General features: G+C 47.0%; 1 protein-coding gene across 6 annotated transcripts in view; it reads right to left on the bottom strand.

Annotated features, from left to right (window-relative positions):
* NLRC5 (NLR family CARD domain containing 5) overlaps positions 1-17,039 on the bottom strand; it is a 253,349-nt gene that overhangs the window by 191,659 nt on the left and 44,651 nt on the right. For all 6 annotated transcript variants that reach the window (XM_063945766.1, XM_063945765.1, XM_063945768.1 and 3 more), the window contains exons 15-22: positions 11,799-11,882; positions 11,616-11,699; positions 8,525-8,614; positions 8,395-8,442; positions 7,892-7,957; positions 6,786-6,869; positions 4,529-4,612; positions 2,209-2,298 (exon numbers count right to left, since the gene is read on the bottom strand). In XM_063945766.1, the coding sequence (XP_063801836.1) occupies positions 2,209-2,298; positions 4,529-4,612; positions 6,786-6,869; positions 7,892-7,957; positions 8,395-8,442; positions 8,525-8,614; positions 11,616-11,699; positions 11,799-11,882 (630 nt within the window). The remainder of the gene's footprint in view (positions 1-2,208; positions 2,299-4,528; positions 4,613-6,785; positions 6,870-7,891; positions 7,958-8,394; positions 8,443-8,524; positions 8,615-11,615; positions 11,700-11,798; positions 11,883-17,039) is intronic.

The raw sequence follows: 17,039 nt of genomic DNA on the forward strand, positions 1-17,039 counted from the left end.
ACGTATGGCAGAACACGTACGCAACATCAAGAAAGGTACCACCTCTCATGGAGTGTCAGCACATTTTAAAGAACACCATCATTGTCAGCTCAAAGACTTGGTCTCCTTCTGTGGAATCCATATAATAAAGGGAAATTGGAGGAAGAATAATATGGAGGAGGAGCTTGCGAAGAAAGAAATGAGAACCATATTTGAAATGGGTACCTTGCATCCAGCGGGCCTCAATTTGGACTTCGAAACCAAATGGTTTTTATAACCTTATTGAGTCCCTAAAAGAATACCGCCCCTCGCAGAGTTCTGTATAAGCAGGGTTTCTCAGATCCCTCACCGCCAATTCTGGGGACCATAGAATATCGGTATAAATCAGTATAGCCCATATCGTGACTCCCCCTTTTGGCGAGAAATGAGGCCAACCACTTGTCCTTTACCCACTATAATAGGGTCCAGCTACTTACCTTCAGCTATTAGGAATAGTACCCTTCCATAATTTATTTGTTTATCCACTGTATATCCCCCCCCAAAATGTCCCCGTGCACATGTTTTTCATTCAATTATTTATTTCTTTAATGTTTTTACATCTTTTATTGAATTTATATTTTTGTCCCATGGGTCCATCTTATCGTCTACTCATATATATAAAAAAAAGCCGTGTGGTAATTATTTCAACATCATGCTATACATGCATTTGTAGCTATTACTCTCATATATATATAATTTTTCTGTCCATTATGCATTTTCTTAAATCATCACTTTTAATTCCCACTTCAAAATACATCCTCCTGTAATATCCCCTTCAGTGCAGTGTGGAGAACATCACACTCCTATTGCCAAACCCGGCCGCCGCCCACGTCATGCGTTCCATTTGGATTTGGAACGCAAGACGACGCAGCCCATCACACACGGGGCAGCCCACGTGAGCATGAGTAACGTCTGACCCGTCCTCCACAATATGTGACGCAGCACGTAGGAGCGCTGCCAGCAGCGGAAGCACAATGATCGGGTGCTTCCGCCGGAAGTCCGGACCATCTCGCTTGCGTTCCACACGGTTGGAACGCATGGCGATTACACCACGGTTTCACCTTTTCTCCATTCTCATATATTCCATTATCCAACAGCATTTATGCATTTATGCATTTACCACTAGATCACCACGGTAAAATCCCAGTTTATACTTAAATTAGGATCTTGATGATCTCACTGGGTTCCGCCCAGGAAGGGGCGGAGTAATCAGTCCCTTTAGGTATAAATATCAGGACCTTTCATAACTCACATGCACCTTGAAAAAGACTCATTAGTCGAAACGCGTTGGAGCATGTGAGGATCTGAGGTACCACTCCAATCATCCCTATCAGCAGGAATACAGTGAGACACCCCGGGTTAACATCTTTGTTCCCACCTTTTTGACCTTGCTGATGAAACATCTATGAGATTGCTTGTTGTGGTATACCATTCAGAGTTTGTTTTTATTGATCCACGTTGATTTTATACAATAAATGCATTGAAACCTCATACATCCCTCCGTTTCTGTGCTTTACATCGAGCCTAAATACGAAACAAAGGGGGTGAATGAGGACGACCATCCAGCCTGCTGGGATAAAGATACCTTTATATGAAAGTACGGCGCCTTCTGAAGTAAGCCCAGATGTCAGCATCCTTTCAGAAGTGTTTGCATGTGAATGTTTGGAGCATACCCACTTTCGGTACCAAGAATACCCTTAGGGGGCTATAAAGAAACCTTTATAGGTCTTTTCCATTTGCATGAAAGTAAGCACACATGTGAGAGGCCACGTCTACTTTGAAACACCAGGGTGAACCCATACGGATATCTTCACATTTTTCCACCACACCATAGTCCGTAGAGTCCGGGGAGAAGTCACCATCACTCTGAACTATCTGCATTGGGAGAAATTCTCTTTTTGAACTCTTGTGTACAATTTGTGTTTTCTCCGCATACAACATCGTTTGAGGGAGAAGAACTTACCGGAGGAGGGACTCTTTAGAAGAACAGAGAGGGATTCTCTCATCCAAATAACCTTGTACTTTGACCCCACGGTGTAACATCACCGCCACCCACACGTTGCGCCCACAGCAGGTTCTATCCAATTTTTCTTTTTGTCTATTTGCAATATAATTGGATGCAAAAATCTCTTTAACCACATGAAAGTAGGAAGGGAAGTACATAATACATACCGCATTCTTACCACTTACCTCACATCCACCTCTGTAATGCGGTCACAGAGGTTAATGGAGTCAGCGAGTAATAAAACACAGTCTGGGGAAAGGTCACTTTTACTGATGCTACAGAACAGAACAAAGAAACATATCGACATTTAAAAAACATCAATATACAAACACAAAGTTGTAAACTGAATATGGTATAGGGAGGCTGCAGAGGTATATAGGTATAGAGAGGCTACAGAGGTATATAGGGAGGCTACAGAGGTATATAGAGAGGCTGCAGAGGTATATAGGGAGGCTACAGAGGTATATATAGAGGCTGCAGAGGTATATAGGGAGGCTGCAGAGGTATATGGGGAGGCTGCAGAGGTATATAGGGAGGCTGCAGAGGTACATAGGGAGGCTGCAGAGGTATATAGAGTGCTGCAGAGGCATATAGGGAGGCTGCAGAGGTACATAGGGTGCTGCAGAGGTATATAGGGAGGCTGCAGAGGTATATAGGGTGCTGCAGAGGTATATAGGGTGCTGCAGAGGTATATAGGGAGGCTGCAGAGGTATATAGGGAGGCTACAGAGGTATATAGGGTGCTGCAGAGGTATATAGGGAGGCTGCAGAGGTATATAGGGTGCTGCAGAGGTATATAGGGAGGCTACAGAGGTATATAGGGAGGCTGCAGAGGTATATAGGGAGGCTACAGAGGTATATAGGGAGGCTGCAGAGGTATATAGGGAGGCTGCAGAGGTATATAGGGAGGCTACAGAGGTATATAGGGAGGCTGCAGAGGTATAGGAAGTCTAAACGGGTATAAGGAGGATGCACAGGTGTACAGGAAGGTGGCACAGGTATAGAGGGAGTCTGCACAGGTACAGAAAGTCTGAACAGGATGTAGTCGGGGATCTCGTGGGGATCCCGGCGTTCAAAATCCCGTCAGAATCTCGACCACCAGAATGCTGTCAGCGCAGCGAGCCACCGAGCCCACAAGGGGCTTAGTTGCGCTCTGCCCCCTGTCGGTATTCTGGCGGTCGGGATTCTGGCATCTGTACAGGTAAAGGAAGGCGGCACAGGTATATAGGAAGGCAACACAGGTATAGAGAGAGTCTGCACAGGTACAGAAAGTCTGAACAGGTATAGGGAGGCTGCACAGGTATATAGGTAGGCTGCACAGGTATAGGGAAGCCTCACAGGTATAGGGAAGCCGCACAGGTATAGGGAATATGCACAGGTATATAGGTAGGCTGCACAGGTATAGGGAGGCCGCACCGGTATAGGGAAGCTGCACAGGTATAGGGAGGCCGCACTGGTATAGGGAGGCTGCACTGATATAGGGAGGCCGCACCAGTATAGGGAGGCCACATCGGTATAGGTAGGCCACACCGGTATAGGGAGGCTGCACAGGTATATAGGTAGGCTGCACAGGTATAGGGAAGCTGCACAGGTATATAGGTAGGCTGCACAGGTATAGGGAAGCTGCACAGGTATAGGGAGGCCGCACCAGTATAGGGAAGCTGCACAGGTATAGGGAAGCTGCACAGGTATAGGGAGGCCGCACAGGTATAGGGAAGCTGCACAGGTATAGGGAGGCCGCACAGGTATAGGGAAGCTGCACAGGTATAGGGAAGCTGCACAAGTATAAGGAAGCTGCACAGGTATAGGGAGGCCGCACTGGTATAGGTAGGCCACACCGGTATAGGGAGGCTGCACAGGTATATAGGTAGGCTGCACAGGTATAGGGAAGCTGCACAGGTATAGGGAAGCTGCACAAGTATAAGGAAGCTGCACAGGTATAGGGAGGCCGCACTGGTATAGGGAGGCCGCACCAGTATAGGGAGGCCGCACCAGTATAGGAAGGCTGCACAGGTATAGGGAAGCCGCACAGGTATAGGGAAGCCGCACAGGTATAGGAAGGGCAACACACACATATTTAGTTGCTAAATGTACCAAAACATCTAAAAAAGTAAAGTGGAGGTGTTGCCCAATTATAGTCTCGCTTTCATTTATCTAGAACAGAGGTTCTCAAACTCGGTCCTCGGGGGCCCACTCAGTGCATGTTTTGCAGGTCTCCTCACAGAATCGCAAGTGAAATAATTAGCTCCACCTGTGGACCTTTTAAAATGTGTCAGTGAGTAATTAATACACCTGTGCACCTGCTGGGTTACCTGCAAAACATGCTCTGTGTGGGCTCCCGAGGACCGAGTTTGAGAACCTCTGATCTAGAACATTCTAGAAAATGAGAGCTACAATCTGATTGGTTGCTGTGTGGGCAACTCATCTTTAGAAGTGTTAGTACTTTTCCTGCGTTTGTTACAAGTAAATGAGACAGCTTCACATAACACAATAATGAGATTCTTACTTGAGAAACGTCAGATTGTGGAAATGCGGCAGATGTGTCAGCAGGGATTCCATCATGTGGTAGCTCAGTGCATTGCCAGAGAGACTGCAGAATAATAATAGTAATAGAAAGCTGTATATATGAAGTTCTGCATGGAGGTGTGTTTGTAGTATGGCAGGTGCCTCACGGCATCACTTTGTACTGTTGGGGGACCCTGCTCCTTCCACAATATAACTGCGCTTTCCTGCTGACTATATTCCACAGTTCCTGTCACATGTTATCCTTCCGCCAACTAATATAATCCCTAAGCAGACAAATCACTGCTGTAGTGACCATTCTGATGATCTGGATGATCTGATTAATGTCTATGGAAGAGTTTCTCAAACATGGTCCTCAAGACACCCCAACGGTCCAGGTTTTATGTATATCCATGGCTCAGCACAGATGATTAAATCAAATTGACTGAGGCACTAATTAAGTCACCTGTGGCCAAACCTGGACCATTGGGGTGCCTTGAGGACTGCATCTGAGAACTTCTGGTCTATGGCTATAGATGTCTAATGTTTGGGAGCTCTCTTAAACTCTCGGGAGAGTAAGTCAGCCTCCCGGATAGAATACCACCCACTTCTCCAGTGACGGTGGCGGGCTGGCGAATTAATGACACAATTCACAATTACTCTTCTCATGGCGGCACTAAGCAGCAGAGTTGGGAGGACTACTATGACACAATGCCATATCCTCTTGCGTTTGATTGCGTTTACAAGCTATTTGCTTGAATGCTTTTAATTTGCGTGAAGTACAAAATCAAGCAAAAGACTTTCGCTGAAACATGAAGTTGAACCCAGCGCCTCCAAACTCATGTAAAAGCATAAGCAGATATGCAGAGCCACGGTAAAATGGTGTTGCAAGCATTGCACTATCGCTAAATACATTAGTAAACACACGTATTGACACTTAATGTGGGTATGAGGCGTAGGGGGCTATTTATCAAATAATAATTGTGAGATGTCCCCCTCTGAAACACCCGCAAATATTAAGGATCCCCTGATGTACCATGGAGGGACCACAGCAGATATCTCTGTCACATGTGCAGTAGCGCAGCAGCTGGCCGAAGCAAATAATAAAATGATCGCATCGGGTTGCATCCTATAGGAGCACCTGTCCCGGCGACTGAGTAATGACACATTCAGGCAAATAAGGTTTCCATATTGCCAAAAATTGCTGCTATAAGGAATCCTTATTATCAGGAGCAGACCTTATACATTTTAATAAATATGCTCCCTAATATTGGTGGTCATTCCAAGTTGTTCGCTCGCTAGCAGGTTTTAGCAGCCGTGCAAACGCTATGGCGCCTCCCACTGGGAGTGTACTTTAGCTTTGCAGAAGTGCGAACAAAAGGATCGCAGAGCGGCGGCAAACTTTTTTAGTGCAGTTTTAGAGTAGCTCAATACCTACTCAGCGCTTGCGATCACTTCAGACTTTTCGTTTCCTGTTTTGACGTCACAAACACGCCCTGCGTTCCCCCAGCCACGCCTGCGTTTATCCTGGCACGCCTGCGTTTTTCCGAACACTCCCTGAAAACGGTCAGTTGACACCCAGAAACGCCCACTTCATGTCAATCACTCTGCGGCCAGCAGTGCGACTGAAAAGCTTCGCTAGACCTTGTGTGAAACTACATCGTTCGTTGCAATAGTACAACGCGCGTGCGCATTGCACCGCATACGCATGCGCAGAAGTGCCATTTTTTTGCCTCATCGCTGCAGAGCGAACGAAAGCAGCTAGCAATCAACTCGGAATGACCCCCATAATACAAACCTAAAGGCTTAAATCTGGGCAGGTGTGTATCACACATACACTATACTGAAGCACATTTTGTGCGGAAAGTGTTTTCACTGGACCACATTCAAACAGTGGGGCAGATGTATTAACTTGGAGAAGTGATAAAGCAGTGATAAGAGCAAAGTGATAACGCACCAGCCAATCATTACGGATTTGAAAAAATAACAGTTGGAGCTGATTGGCTGGTGCGTTATCACCTTTCACTTATCACTGCCTTATCACTTCTTTATCCCTTCTCCAGGCTTAATACATCTGCCTCTAAGATCTGCCCTATATGGGGTATATTTACTTATGTGCGAGTTTTCTTAGAAGTGGAGATGTTGCCCATAGCAACCAAACAGATTCCACTTAACATTTATCTAGCTGCTTCTAGAAGATAATAGCTAGAATCTGATTGGTTGCTCTGTGTTCATGTGGTAATATGAAATCATGTACGTACTTTATCTGTGTGAGAGCAGAACATTGCACCAGCACCTGCAATAGACTCTGCAGCTTCCGGGAAGTCATGCTGTATCCTGTCAGGCTACACAAACATGAGCAATCAGTAAACGACAAGAGAAAGCGAAAACAGCTAATATACATAAAGAGGTGACTTCTGGGATTGCGTCTCCTGCCTGCACGTGACCGTACAGTAAGAGGCAATCTTATAGTGCGGGTAAAGGAACCATAAGTGTATTTTTACCCTTTCTAATTGTCTAATGGCAAAACTTATGGTTATAGGGATTAAGGGGGGACATTTACTAAGCACTAAGCAGTGATAAGCGCAGAGAAGTGAGCCAGTGGAGAAATGTCCCCATCAACCAATCAACAGCTCTGTATCATTTTATAGTATGCAAATTATAGATGTTACTTCAGTGCTGATTGGTTGCCATGGGCAACTTCTCCACTGGCTCACTTCTCTGCTCTTATCACTGCTTAGCAAATGTCCCCCTCAGTATGAGTTACCGGCGGACGGGATGCCGGCTGTCAATATCCCGACAGCGGCAGCATCCTGCCCGCCAGAATACCGGCAACGGGCGAGCGCAAAGAGTCCCCTTGCGGGCTCGGTGGCTCGCCACAGGATCTATTCCCACTATATGTGTGTTGTGGACACCCAGGAATGGGAATAGCCTTGTTGTGCCGGCATTCCAGCTGGCGGCATCGTTGGCTGTCAGGATTGCGGTGTCGGTATCCTGACTGCTGGGATCCAGACAGCCGGCAACTTGATTGCATCCCGGTTACAGGCATTCTGCTATGCTTACTATAGGATGTCAGCTATTTATTTGCGTAAAAAGTTGTTCTGCAGCTCACACTCTGCTGTGGAACTGAAATATATATATGTACACACACACATATACTGTGTGTTTTATATATATATATATATATATATATGTATATATATATATATATATATATATATATATATATATATTACTTTTTACAGATAAATTGATTTTCTTCTGTTATCGCCACCTGGAGATGGCATTTACAGTACAGGCACAGTGGCAGTGTAAGTGTTAACAAGCTTCCCGCCAACTGCTAAGTTCATTTTTATGAAATATTTACCTGAACGCTTTGGGCGATTGAGGTGGCGCTGATGTGTTTTCATTGTGTACTAGGAAAGACTCCTCCCTACAAAATACACCAAAACAATTATTACTCGACCTGCAACACTAGCGGATTATAGAATTCTCTGTTCCAGCAAGATGACCTCAGATGTCTCTAGCAGCCCAACACCGCTCCACCATACCCTCCAGCTGCACCTTTTTGGCAGGTACAGTACCTTTTTTTATGGTCTGTACCGATTTTTCACTCTCCAAACTTCCATTGAAAGTATAGGAAAGGGGACGAGCCACGCCCTCTTTACCCGTGACCACACCCCTGATTTGTACCGATTTTTATGTATAATATGTTGGAGGGTATGCTCTACTCCATGCTTTGTGTCAGACAGACAACACAAGGGGCTTGCAGGGGGTGCGGACCATACCCAGGTGTCACCCTTTCAGGAATAGACTCTGTACATTCCATTTCATCAATTAAATCCTGCAAAACGTGTATAATCAGGTTACCTGCTACTGTCCTGTAATGTTAGCAGCACAATTTGACGGCTCCCAAAGCTGCAGACAGATCAGAAGATATATGGTGAGCTGTAAGAACGGGTCGTGTCACAAACACGGATAGAACAGATCGCAAACTTGCCTAATAGTGACATCGGCCAGGTTCTCCACCACAGACAAAGACGTGGCCAGGTGTATAATCCCACCCAGAGAGATGCCGTTACCGCTCAGACTGCGAGACGAAGAAAAAAAATATTTTAATGATTTATATTTACACAACAGACACAGGGAATACACATACACATATATATGGTACACCTAGGGGACACACTGACAGACACATGGAACGAACACACACACACACACACACACACACACACACACACACACACACACACACACACACACACACACATATATTCAGTATGTTGCTGTTTGGCTCTGTCAGCAAAATACATGCCTGTGGCACATTAGTAGAATTCCATGTTTCATTATTAGGGGAAGTTGCTAAATACAGTTTTTCTAACACATCTGTTTCAGGTAAATTAATGTCTACTGTACAGAGGGGGTCATTCCGAGTTGATCGCTCGTTGCCGATTTTCGCAACGGAGCGATTAAGGCAAAAATGCGCATGCGCATGGTACGCAGCGCGCATGCGCTAAGTATTTTAGCACAAAACTTAGTAGATTTACTCAAGTCCGAACGAAGAATTTTCCTCATTGAAGTGATCGGAGTGTGATTGACAGGAAGTGGGTATTTCTGGGCGGAAACTGGCCGTTTTCTGGGAGTGTGCGGAAAAACGCAGGCGTGCCAGGATAAAACGCGGGAGTGTCTGGAGAAACGGGGGAGTGGCTGGCCGAACGCAGGGCGTGTTTGTGACGTCAAACCAGGAACGAATCGGCCTGAACTGATCGCAGTGTAGGAGTAGGTCTGGAGCTACTCAGAAACTGCTAAGAATTTTCTATTCGCATTTCGCAATTCTGCTAATCTTTCGTTTGCTCTTCTGCAAAGCTAAGATACACTCCCAGAGGGCGGCGGCCTAGCGTGTGCAATGCTGCTAAAATCTGCTAGCGAGCGAACAACTCGGAATGACCCCCAGAGTGTCCCTGTAACTGACTGGATTATGCAAGCAGCAGCTATTTTACTGGAGACTGAAGTGCCCTGCTACTGAGACCTATTCATAGCCAGGCAAGCTCTACCATTAGACAAGCAGTAGCCTGGGGGGGGGCACCACTGAGTCTGCAAATTACAAAATTAGGGATGTCTCTGAGAAAGACTTCTTTGTTCTACTTAATGCAGTGGAACTTCTAAGATGCCACCTCGGCACTTACACCTGTAGGGCTGAAAAGTGGGTATTGGTTGGGGTTGGAGAGTGGGTTACAGTAGGCAGATGATTTGCGTAGCCTGCCGAGAAACCTTTCACTGGTCCTGTTCATACCTCTCAACATTTGGAAAGTGAGGAACTGGACTTTGTAAGCCTTTGGAAAAGGGGGCATGTCCTTGTGACATGGGGGTGGGGGTGGCCATATATCATGCTCCACGTCGTCGTCACGCTGGTGGAATGGTCAGCTCTCCCTGAGCTATGTGCTGCCCTCTAGACTCTCATGGTACTGTGTGGTTGCTACACACATGCAGAGCAGCAGTAGGTGAGAGAGGAACCTCCTAACATCTCCCTCCCGCAGGACACTGTGGAATGGGGGAACGCTGCCGGAAAAGTGGTACTGTCTTGCCAAATGGTCTGTTATGAAATTAACTGAACCACTATGTTTTTAGTATTGCAGACAAATTAAATTGTGTCAATTGATTATGGAGTGGTGAGTTACAGTGAGGGAAGAAGAAAGTGTTGCATATCTGCCAACATTTGGGAGGGGAGACTCAGGACATGAAAGGTACGTGCAAGAAAAGGGGCTGAGGCCGTAGCATTGGGTATGCACGCAGCTCTTCCCGAGCTTACTGGCTGCCCCAGCCTCTCTAATCAGTGTTGTTGCCCTTCCAGTGGTTGTGATTATGGGGGACATTTACTAAGCAGTGATAAGTGCAGAGAAGTGAGCCAGTGGAGAAATTTCCCCATCAACCAATCAATCAGCAGCTCTGTATCATTTTATAGTAAGCAAATTATAGATGTTATTTCAGTGCTGATTGGTTGCCATGGGCAACTTCTCCACTGGCTATTTTCTCCTCAGTTATCACGGGATCCGGTCTGAAGATCGACAGTGTCTAGGTCGACAATGTTTAGGTCGACCACTATAGGTCGACAGTCACTAGGTCGACATGGATGGAAGGTCGACAGGGTTTCTAGGTCGACATGTGCTAGGTCGACAGGTCTAAAGGTCGACATGAGTTTTTCACATTTTTTTTCTTTTTTGAATTTTTTCATACTTAACGATCCACGTGGACTACGATTGGAACGGTAAAGTGTGCCGAGCGAAGCGGTAGCGGAGCGAAGGCACCATGCCCGAAGCATGGCGAGCCATGCGAGGGGACGCGGTGCACTAATTTGGGATCCCGGTCACTCTACGAAGAAAACGACACCCAAAAAAAAAAAATCCTCATGTCGACCTTTAGACCTAGCACATGTCGACCTAGAAACCCTGTCGACCTTCCATCCATGTCGACCTATAGTGGTCGACCTAAACATTGTCGACCTAGACACTGTCGATTTGATGAACCACACCCCTTATCACTGCTTAGTAAATGTCCCCGTATGTATTTAATCAATAAAGCTGTGACCTTTTGATTTGACCAAGAAACAAAGTTGTCTTGTCTCAGTTATTGGTTGACCAAAGAGAGGTGTCGGCATGTCGCCCTCTCCCTCCTTATCCCCTGTGGCCCGCAAGTGCCAGTGCCCAAAAAGCGGGACTGTCCAGCAAAAACTGGGACAGTTAGGGGGTGTGGTATTTACATGGGTTGGGTACGAAATCTGTCATTCACAATCCCTATATCAGGATGCTGAAAGCGGCATCCCGACGGTCAAAATCGCTCTTTAACCCTACTCCTATCCCTAAACCACTCCTCCTGCAGCGTAACCTCCCCCACCCCTGCAGCCTAACCCTCCCCCTAGTACCCAACCCTTACCCTGGCTGTACATTCACTTGTTTCACAATTATCACAGAGCCTGGTTCAGCTAACTGGACGGGTCACTGCCTACACCCTACCCGCTGGTGTGTACAGTGCTCTGCTCACCCACAAGACTGTACGCACATTCCCAACAGGCCCAGTGTTCAGTAACTTACTTGACTGAGCGCAGCCTTTTTAGCTCAGGAAGAATCTGGGTCACTTGACAGATCTCGGCGTTTTGTAAGCTGTTGTCAGACAAGCTGGAAAATAAAACAGATTTGCGTATTTCTATATGGTAGAAAACAACAGAGAAGGATTAAAATGTAATCTAGGTTTTCGGAAAATGCAATTGGACTTACTCCAAATGTGCTAACTTGCTGCACTGTTGTAGTATTGCGCACAGCTTCTCCAAACCTCTCCGGTAATATTTAAAGCCAGTTATCCTGGAACATGATATGAAGGAAAATCAGCTGCAGAACTAGCAGCAGGAAAGCAAATGTTCCCTGGGGGTCATTCCGAGTTGATCGCTCGCTAGCAGTTTTTAGCAGCCGTGCAAACGCTATGCCGCCTCCCACTGGGAGTGTATTTTAGCTTAGCAGAAGTGCGAACGAAAGGATCGCAGAGCGGCTACAAAGTTATTTTGTGCAGTTTCAGAATAGCTCAAAACCTACTCAGCGCTTGCGATCACTTCAGACTGTTCAGTTCCTGTTTTTACGGCACAAACCCGCCCTGCCACGCCTGCGTTTTTCCTGACACGCCTGCGTTTTTTCGAACACTCACTGAAAATGGTCAGTTGACACCCAGAAACGCCCACTTCATGTCAATCACTTTGCGGCTGCCTGTGCGACTGAAAAGCATCGCTAGACCCTGTGTGAAACTACATTGTTCGTTGTAATAGAACGTCGCGCGTGTGCATTGCGCCGCATACGCATGCGCAGAAGTGCCTTTTTTTGCCTCATCGCTGCGCAGCGAACGAATGCAGCTAGCGATCAACTCGGAATGACCACCCCTGTACAATGCACATGTAGCAACTCATCAAACCTTAATTGTGACATGGAAGTTTCTGCTGTGTTAGCAATTGGGCAAAACTATGTTGCACTGCAGGTGGGGCAGATGTAACATGTGCAGAGAGAGTTAGATTTGGGTGGGGTGTGTACAAACTGAAATCTAAATTGCAGTGCAGTGTAAAAATAAACAACCAGTATTTACCCTGTACAGAAACAACATAACCCACCCAAATCTAACTCTCTCTGCACATGTTACATCTGCCCCACCTGCAGTGCAACAAGGTTGTGCCCAATAGCTGACTTTTTTTGGTTTGCAAACAACTCTGAATAACCCCTGAAGTCTCCTATGCAGAGAGAAGGGGGTTACATAACAACAATCAACTTGTCTACCCTCCAACTTCCTCCTCAATCCGGTCATGAGGAACTATGATGTACTGTTCAGTAATGTAAGTTGTGCATCCTACTGGGTATTTACTTGGTGTCACAATGTGGACTAGTCCGACACTGAAGTGCTTGATAACGGACTGATTTAGTCCCATTAGGCCTATAATTATATTTGCCTACTTTTCCGGAAAGTCAGAGGGACTCCTGAAATTTTGAAGAGTTCCACAGACTCCCCTCATCCCACCCACTTCATAATGGAATGGTTGGGAAGGGGGTGCCATAACATGATTATCACAGAATCGTATTATCATGGCTCTGCATCCTCATAGGCCACTGATTGTGGGTGGGGCCTAACGAAAAGAAGCAGGGGCAGATTAAGAGAGGAGACTCCATGCGGCTTCCTCCTCTCTATGGCCGTGACCTTACACCCCCCTTCCCCCGGCTACCCCACTGCCTCCCAACACCAGGTGGTAGCCCCCTAACACTTGTAGCCTTTGCTTTTTGCTCCACCGTTGCTCTATCCAGTGATAATTGGGGAGCGCCATATAGTGAGAGCGTTCAAATAGTTAATAAAAAAAAAAGAAATGAAGCCCCGCTGCATGCCGTTTAACCCTTCCACTGCTAGAGAGCACAGTTCACCGTGCAGCTAGAGCAGGCATGTCAAACTCAAAATCCCAACGGGGGCGAATAATCAAGGTCTAAGTCTTGTGTGGGCCGCAAGAAAAAGAAAGAGTCTTATATGCAATGTTCAAAGGTTTTTTTTAGAAAAACCAACAATAAAATATAATCAAAGAGATGACAAGTATCGTGAAGAAAACATTTACTTTCATGCAGTGGTGCACATAGGAAACATTTCTTAGTGTTACTGTGTGCGCGCGTGCCCAAAAAATAGGTGTGTGATACACACATGGGGGTCAGATACAAATATGCCCTCAGTAGTGCAGTGCCAGATACACATATGCCATCAGTAGTGCAGTGCCAGATACACATATGCCATCAGTAGTGCAGTGCCAGATACACATATGCCACCAGTAGTGTCAGATACACATATGCCACCAGTAGTGCCAGATACAAATATGCCCTCAGTAGTGCAGTGCCAGATACACATATGCCATCAGTAGTGCAGTGCCAGATACACATATGCCATCAGTAGTGCAGTGCCAGATACACATATGCCACCAGCAGTGCAGTGTCAGATACACATATGCCACCAGTAGTGTCAGATACACATATGCCACCAGTAGTGCCAGATACACATATGCCACCAGTAGTGCAGTGCCAGATACACATATGCCACCAGTAGTGCAGTGCCAGATACACATATGCCACCAGTAGTGTCAGATACACATATGCCACCAGTAGTGCCAGATACACATATGCCACCAGTAGTGCAGTGCCAGATACACATATGCCACCAGTAGTGCAGTGCCAGATACACATATGCCATCAGTAGTGCAGTGCCAGATACACATATGCCACCAGTAGTGCAGTGCCAGATACACATATGCCATCAGTAGTGCAGTGCCAGATACACATATGCCACCAGTAGTGCAGTGCCAGATACACATATGCCATCAATAGTGCCAGATACACATATGCCACCAGTAGTGCAGTGCCAGATACACATATGCCATCAGTAGTGCAGTGGCAGATACACATATGCCCCCACAGTGCCAGATAACATATGCCCCCACAGTGCCAGATAACATATGCCCCCACAGTGCCAGATAACATATGCCCCCACAGTGCCAGATAACATATGCCCCCACAGTGCCAGATAACATATGCCCCCACAGTGCCAGATACACATATGTCCCCACAGTGCCAGATAACATATGCCCCCACAGTGCCAGATAACATATGCCCCCACAGTGCCAGATAACATATGCCCCCACAGTGCCAGATAACATACGCCCCCACAGTGCCAGATAACATATGCTCACACTGTGCCAGATAATATATGCCCACACTGTGCCAGATATATATATGCCCCCACAGTGCTCGATAACATACTGTATGCCCACACTGTGCCAGAAAACATATGCCCACTATGCCAGATATACATATGCCCACACTGCCAAAAACATATGCCCACACTGTGCCAGATATACATATGCCACTTTGTGCAAGGTATACATATGCCCCCAATATGCTCACCGCCGCTGCTGCCAGCTGCCGGGGATGTCCTGCTTGGCTGTGTTTGAGGGCAGGAGAGCGCAGCGCGCGGCTCTCCTGCTCCTCAGTCCGGTCTCCGGCGCGTGTATCTAAAGTCAGGCGCCGTTCCGTGAGCCAATCAGAGCTCGCGGACCGGCAGCTCCTGATTGGATCCCGGTCCGCGAGCTCTGATTGGCTCACAAACTGGTGCCTGATTTAAGATACCGCCGCCGCCGGAGAAGGTGGTCGGGCCGCAAAATGACCCCTGCCCAACCGCTGCCCGCAAAAGGAAGCGGGGAGAGCCGCATGCGGCCCGAGGGCTGCGAGTTTGACACCCCTGAGCTAGAGGATACACTGATGTAGAAAAGGATATGTACAATATCCATAAGGGATATTGGGGAAACTTAGTACGATGGGGACGTCCCAAAGCTTCCAGAACGGACGGGAACGTGCGGAGACTGCTGCAGCACCGCCTGCCCAAACTGGGAATCCTCTTTGGCCAGGGTATCAAACTTGTAGAACTTAACAAAAGTGATCTTCCCCGACCAGGTAGCAGCTCGGCATAGTTGCAAGGCCGAGACTCCACGCCCAGGAAGAGCCCACCAATCTTGTAGAGTGTGACTTCAGAGACTTAGGAACAGGTAAGGCTGCCGACACATAGGCCCGTTGGATAGTAAATCTAATCCAATGAGCAATGGACTGCTTTGAAGCAGGGCAACCCTTCTTCTGTGCATCATAGAGCACGAACAAGGAATCCGTCTTTCTGATCCGAGCCATTCTCTTGACATAAATCTTCAAGGCTCGCACAGTATCCAATGCCTCCGGAGGAGCAGAAGTGCCAGAACTGGATGGAACCACAATAGGCTGATTCGAGTGAAATGCAGAGCCAACCTTCGGCAGGAACTGCTGCCTAGTCATGAGCTCCGCTTTTTCCTCGTAAAAGACCAAGTAGGGACATTTACACGATAAGGCCCCCAATTCTGAGACAGGTCTAACATTTGCGCAAATATGTGTAACGAAGATCTCTGAATTCTGTTATCATGTGGAATTTATATCTGGTTACGGTTATCATTCAGGGTGCTGGGGGAAACAAATGCCTTTTTTTCTTGCTTAGAAATACCCCTCCCTTTCGAGCACCTGAATGATATCACTAAGCTAATTGAGCATCTACCAATATATATACAGGTCTAACAGAAGCCAGGGCCAATAACATCACCGTCTTCCACGTGAGGTATTGTCTTCTACCGTCATCAGTTTCAAACCAGGAGGACTGTAGAAATTCCAACACCACAATCAAATCCCAGGGTGCCATAGGCGGCACAAAAGGAGGTTGTATGTGGAGCAACCCTTGCAGGAAGGTCTGAACTTCTGGCAACACTGCCAATTTTTTCTGAAAGAAAATTGAGAGAGCTGAAATCTGGACCTTATCGTAACCCAGACGTAAGCCCTTATCCACACCAGCCTGCAGGAAACGTAAGAAACGTCCCAAGTGGAACTCTGCAGGCAGGCAAATACGTGTGTTCCTCGCACCAAGACGATAGGCCCTTGTTGAAGAAGATCTCTTCTTAGTGGTAGAGGCCAAGGGTCTTCGACGGACATGTCCAGAAGATCCGCATACCACGCCCTCCGAGGCCAGTCTGGGGCAATCAGAATTGCCTGGACTCCCTGATTTCTGATTCGCTTGAGCACCCTTGGGAGCAACAGAATCGGAGGAAACAGGTAGACCAGCCGGTAAGGCCAAGGAGATGTCAGTGCATCTACTGCCCTCGCATGAGGGTCCCTGGTTCTTGAGCAATACCAGTGAAGCTTCTTGTTGAGTCGAAAAGCCATCATGTCTATTTGTGGGCAGCCACACCGGGTGATGATCTGCTGAAACACCTGATGGTGGAGTCCCCACTCCCCCGGGTGGAGATCGTCACGACTCAGGAAGTCCGCTTCCCAGTTGTCCACTCCCGGAATGAAGATTGCTGACATTGCTCTTGCATTTCTTTCCGCCCAGAGGAGTCTCCTTGACACCTCTTGCATGCAGGCTCTGCTTCTTGTCCCTCCTTGTCG

The sequence above is a fragment of the Pseudophryne corroboree genome, chromosome 11, assembly GCF_028390025.1.
Source record: "Pseudophryne corroboree isolate aPseCor3 chromosome 11, aPseCor3.hap2, whole genome shotgun sequence".
Classification (NCBI taxonomy): Eukaryota; Metazoa; Chordata; class Amphibia; order Anura; family Myobatrachidae; genus Pseudophryne; species Pseudophryne corroboree.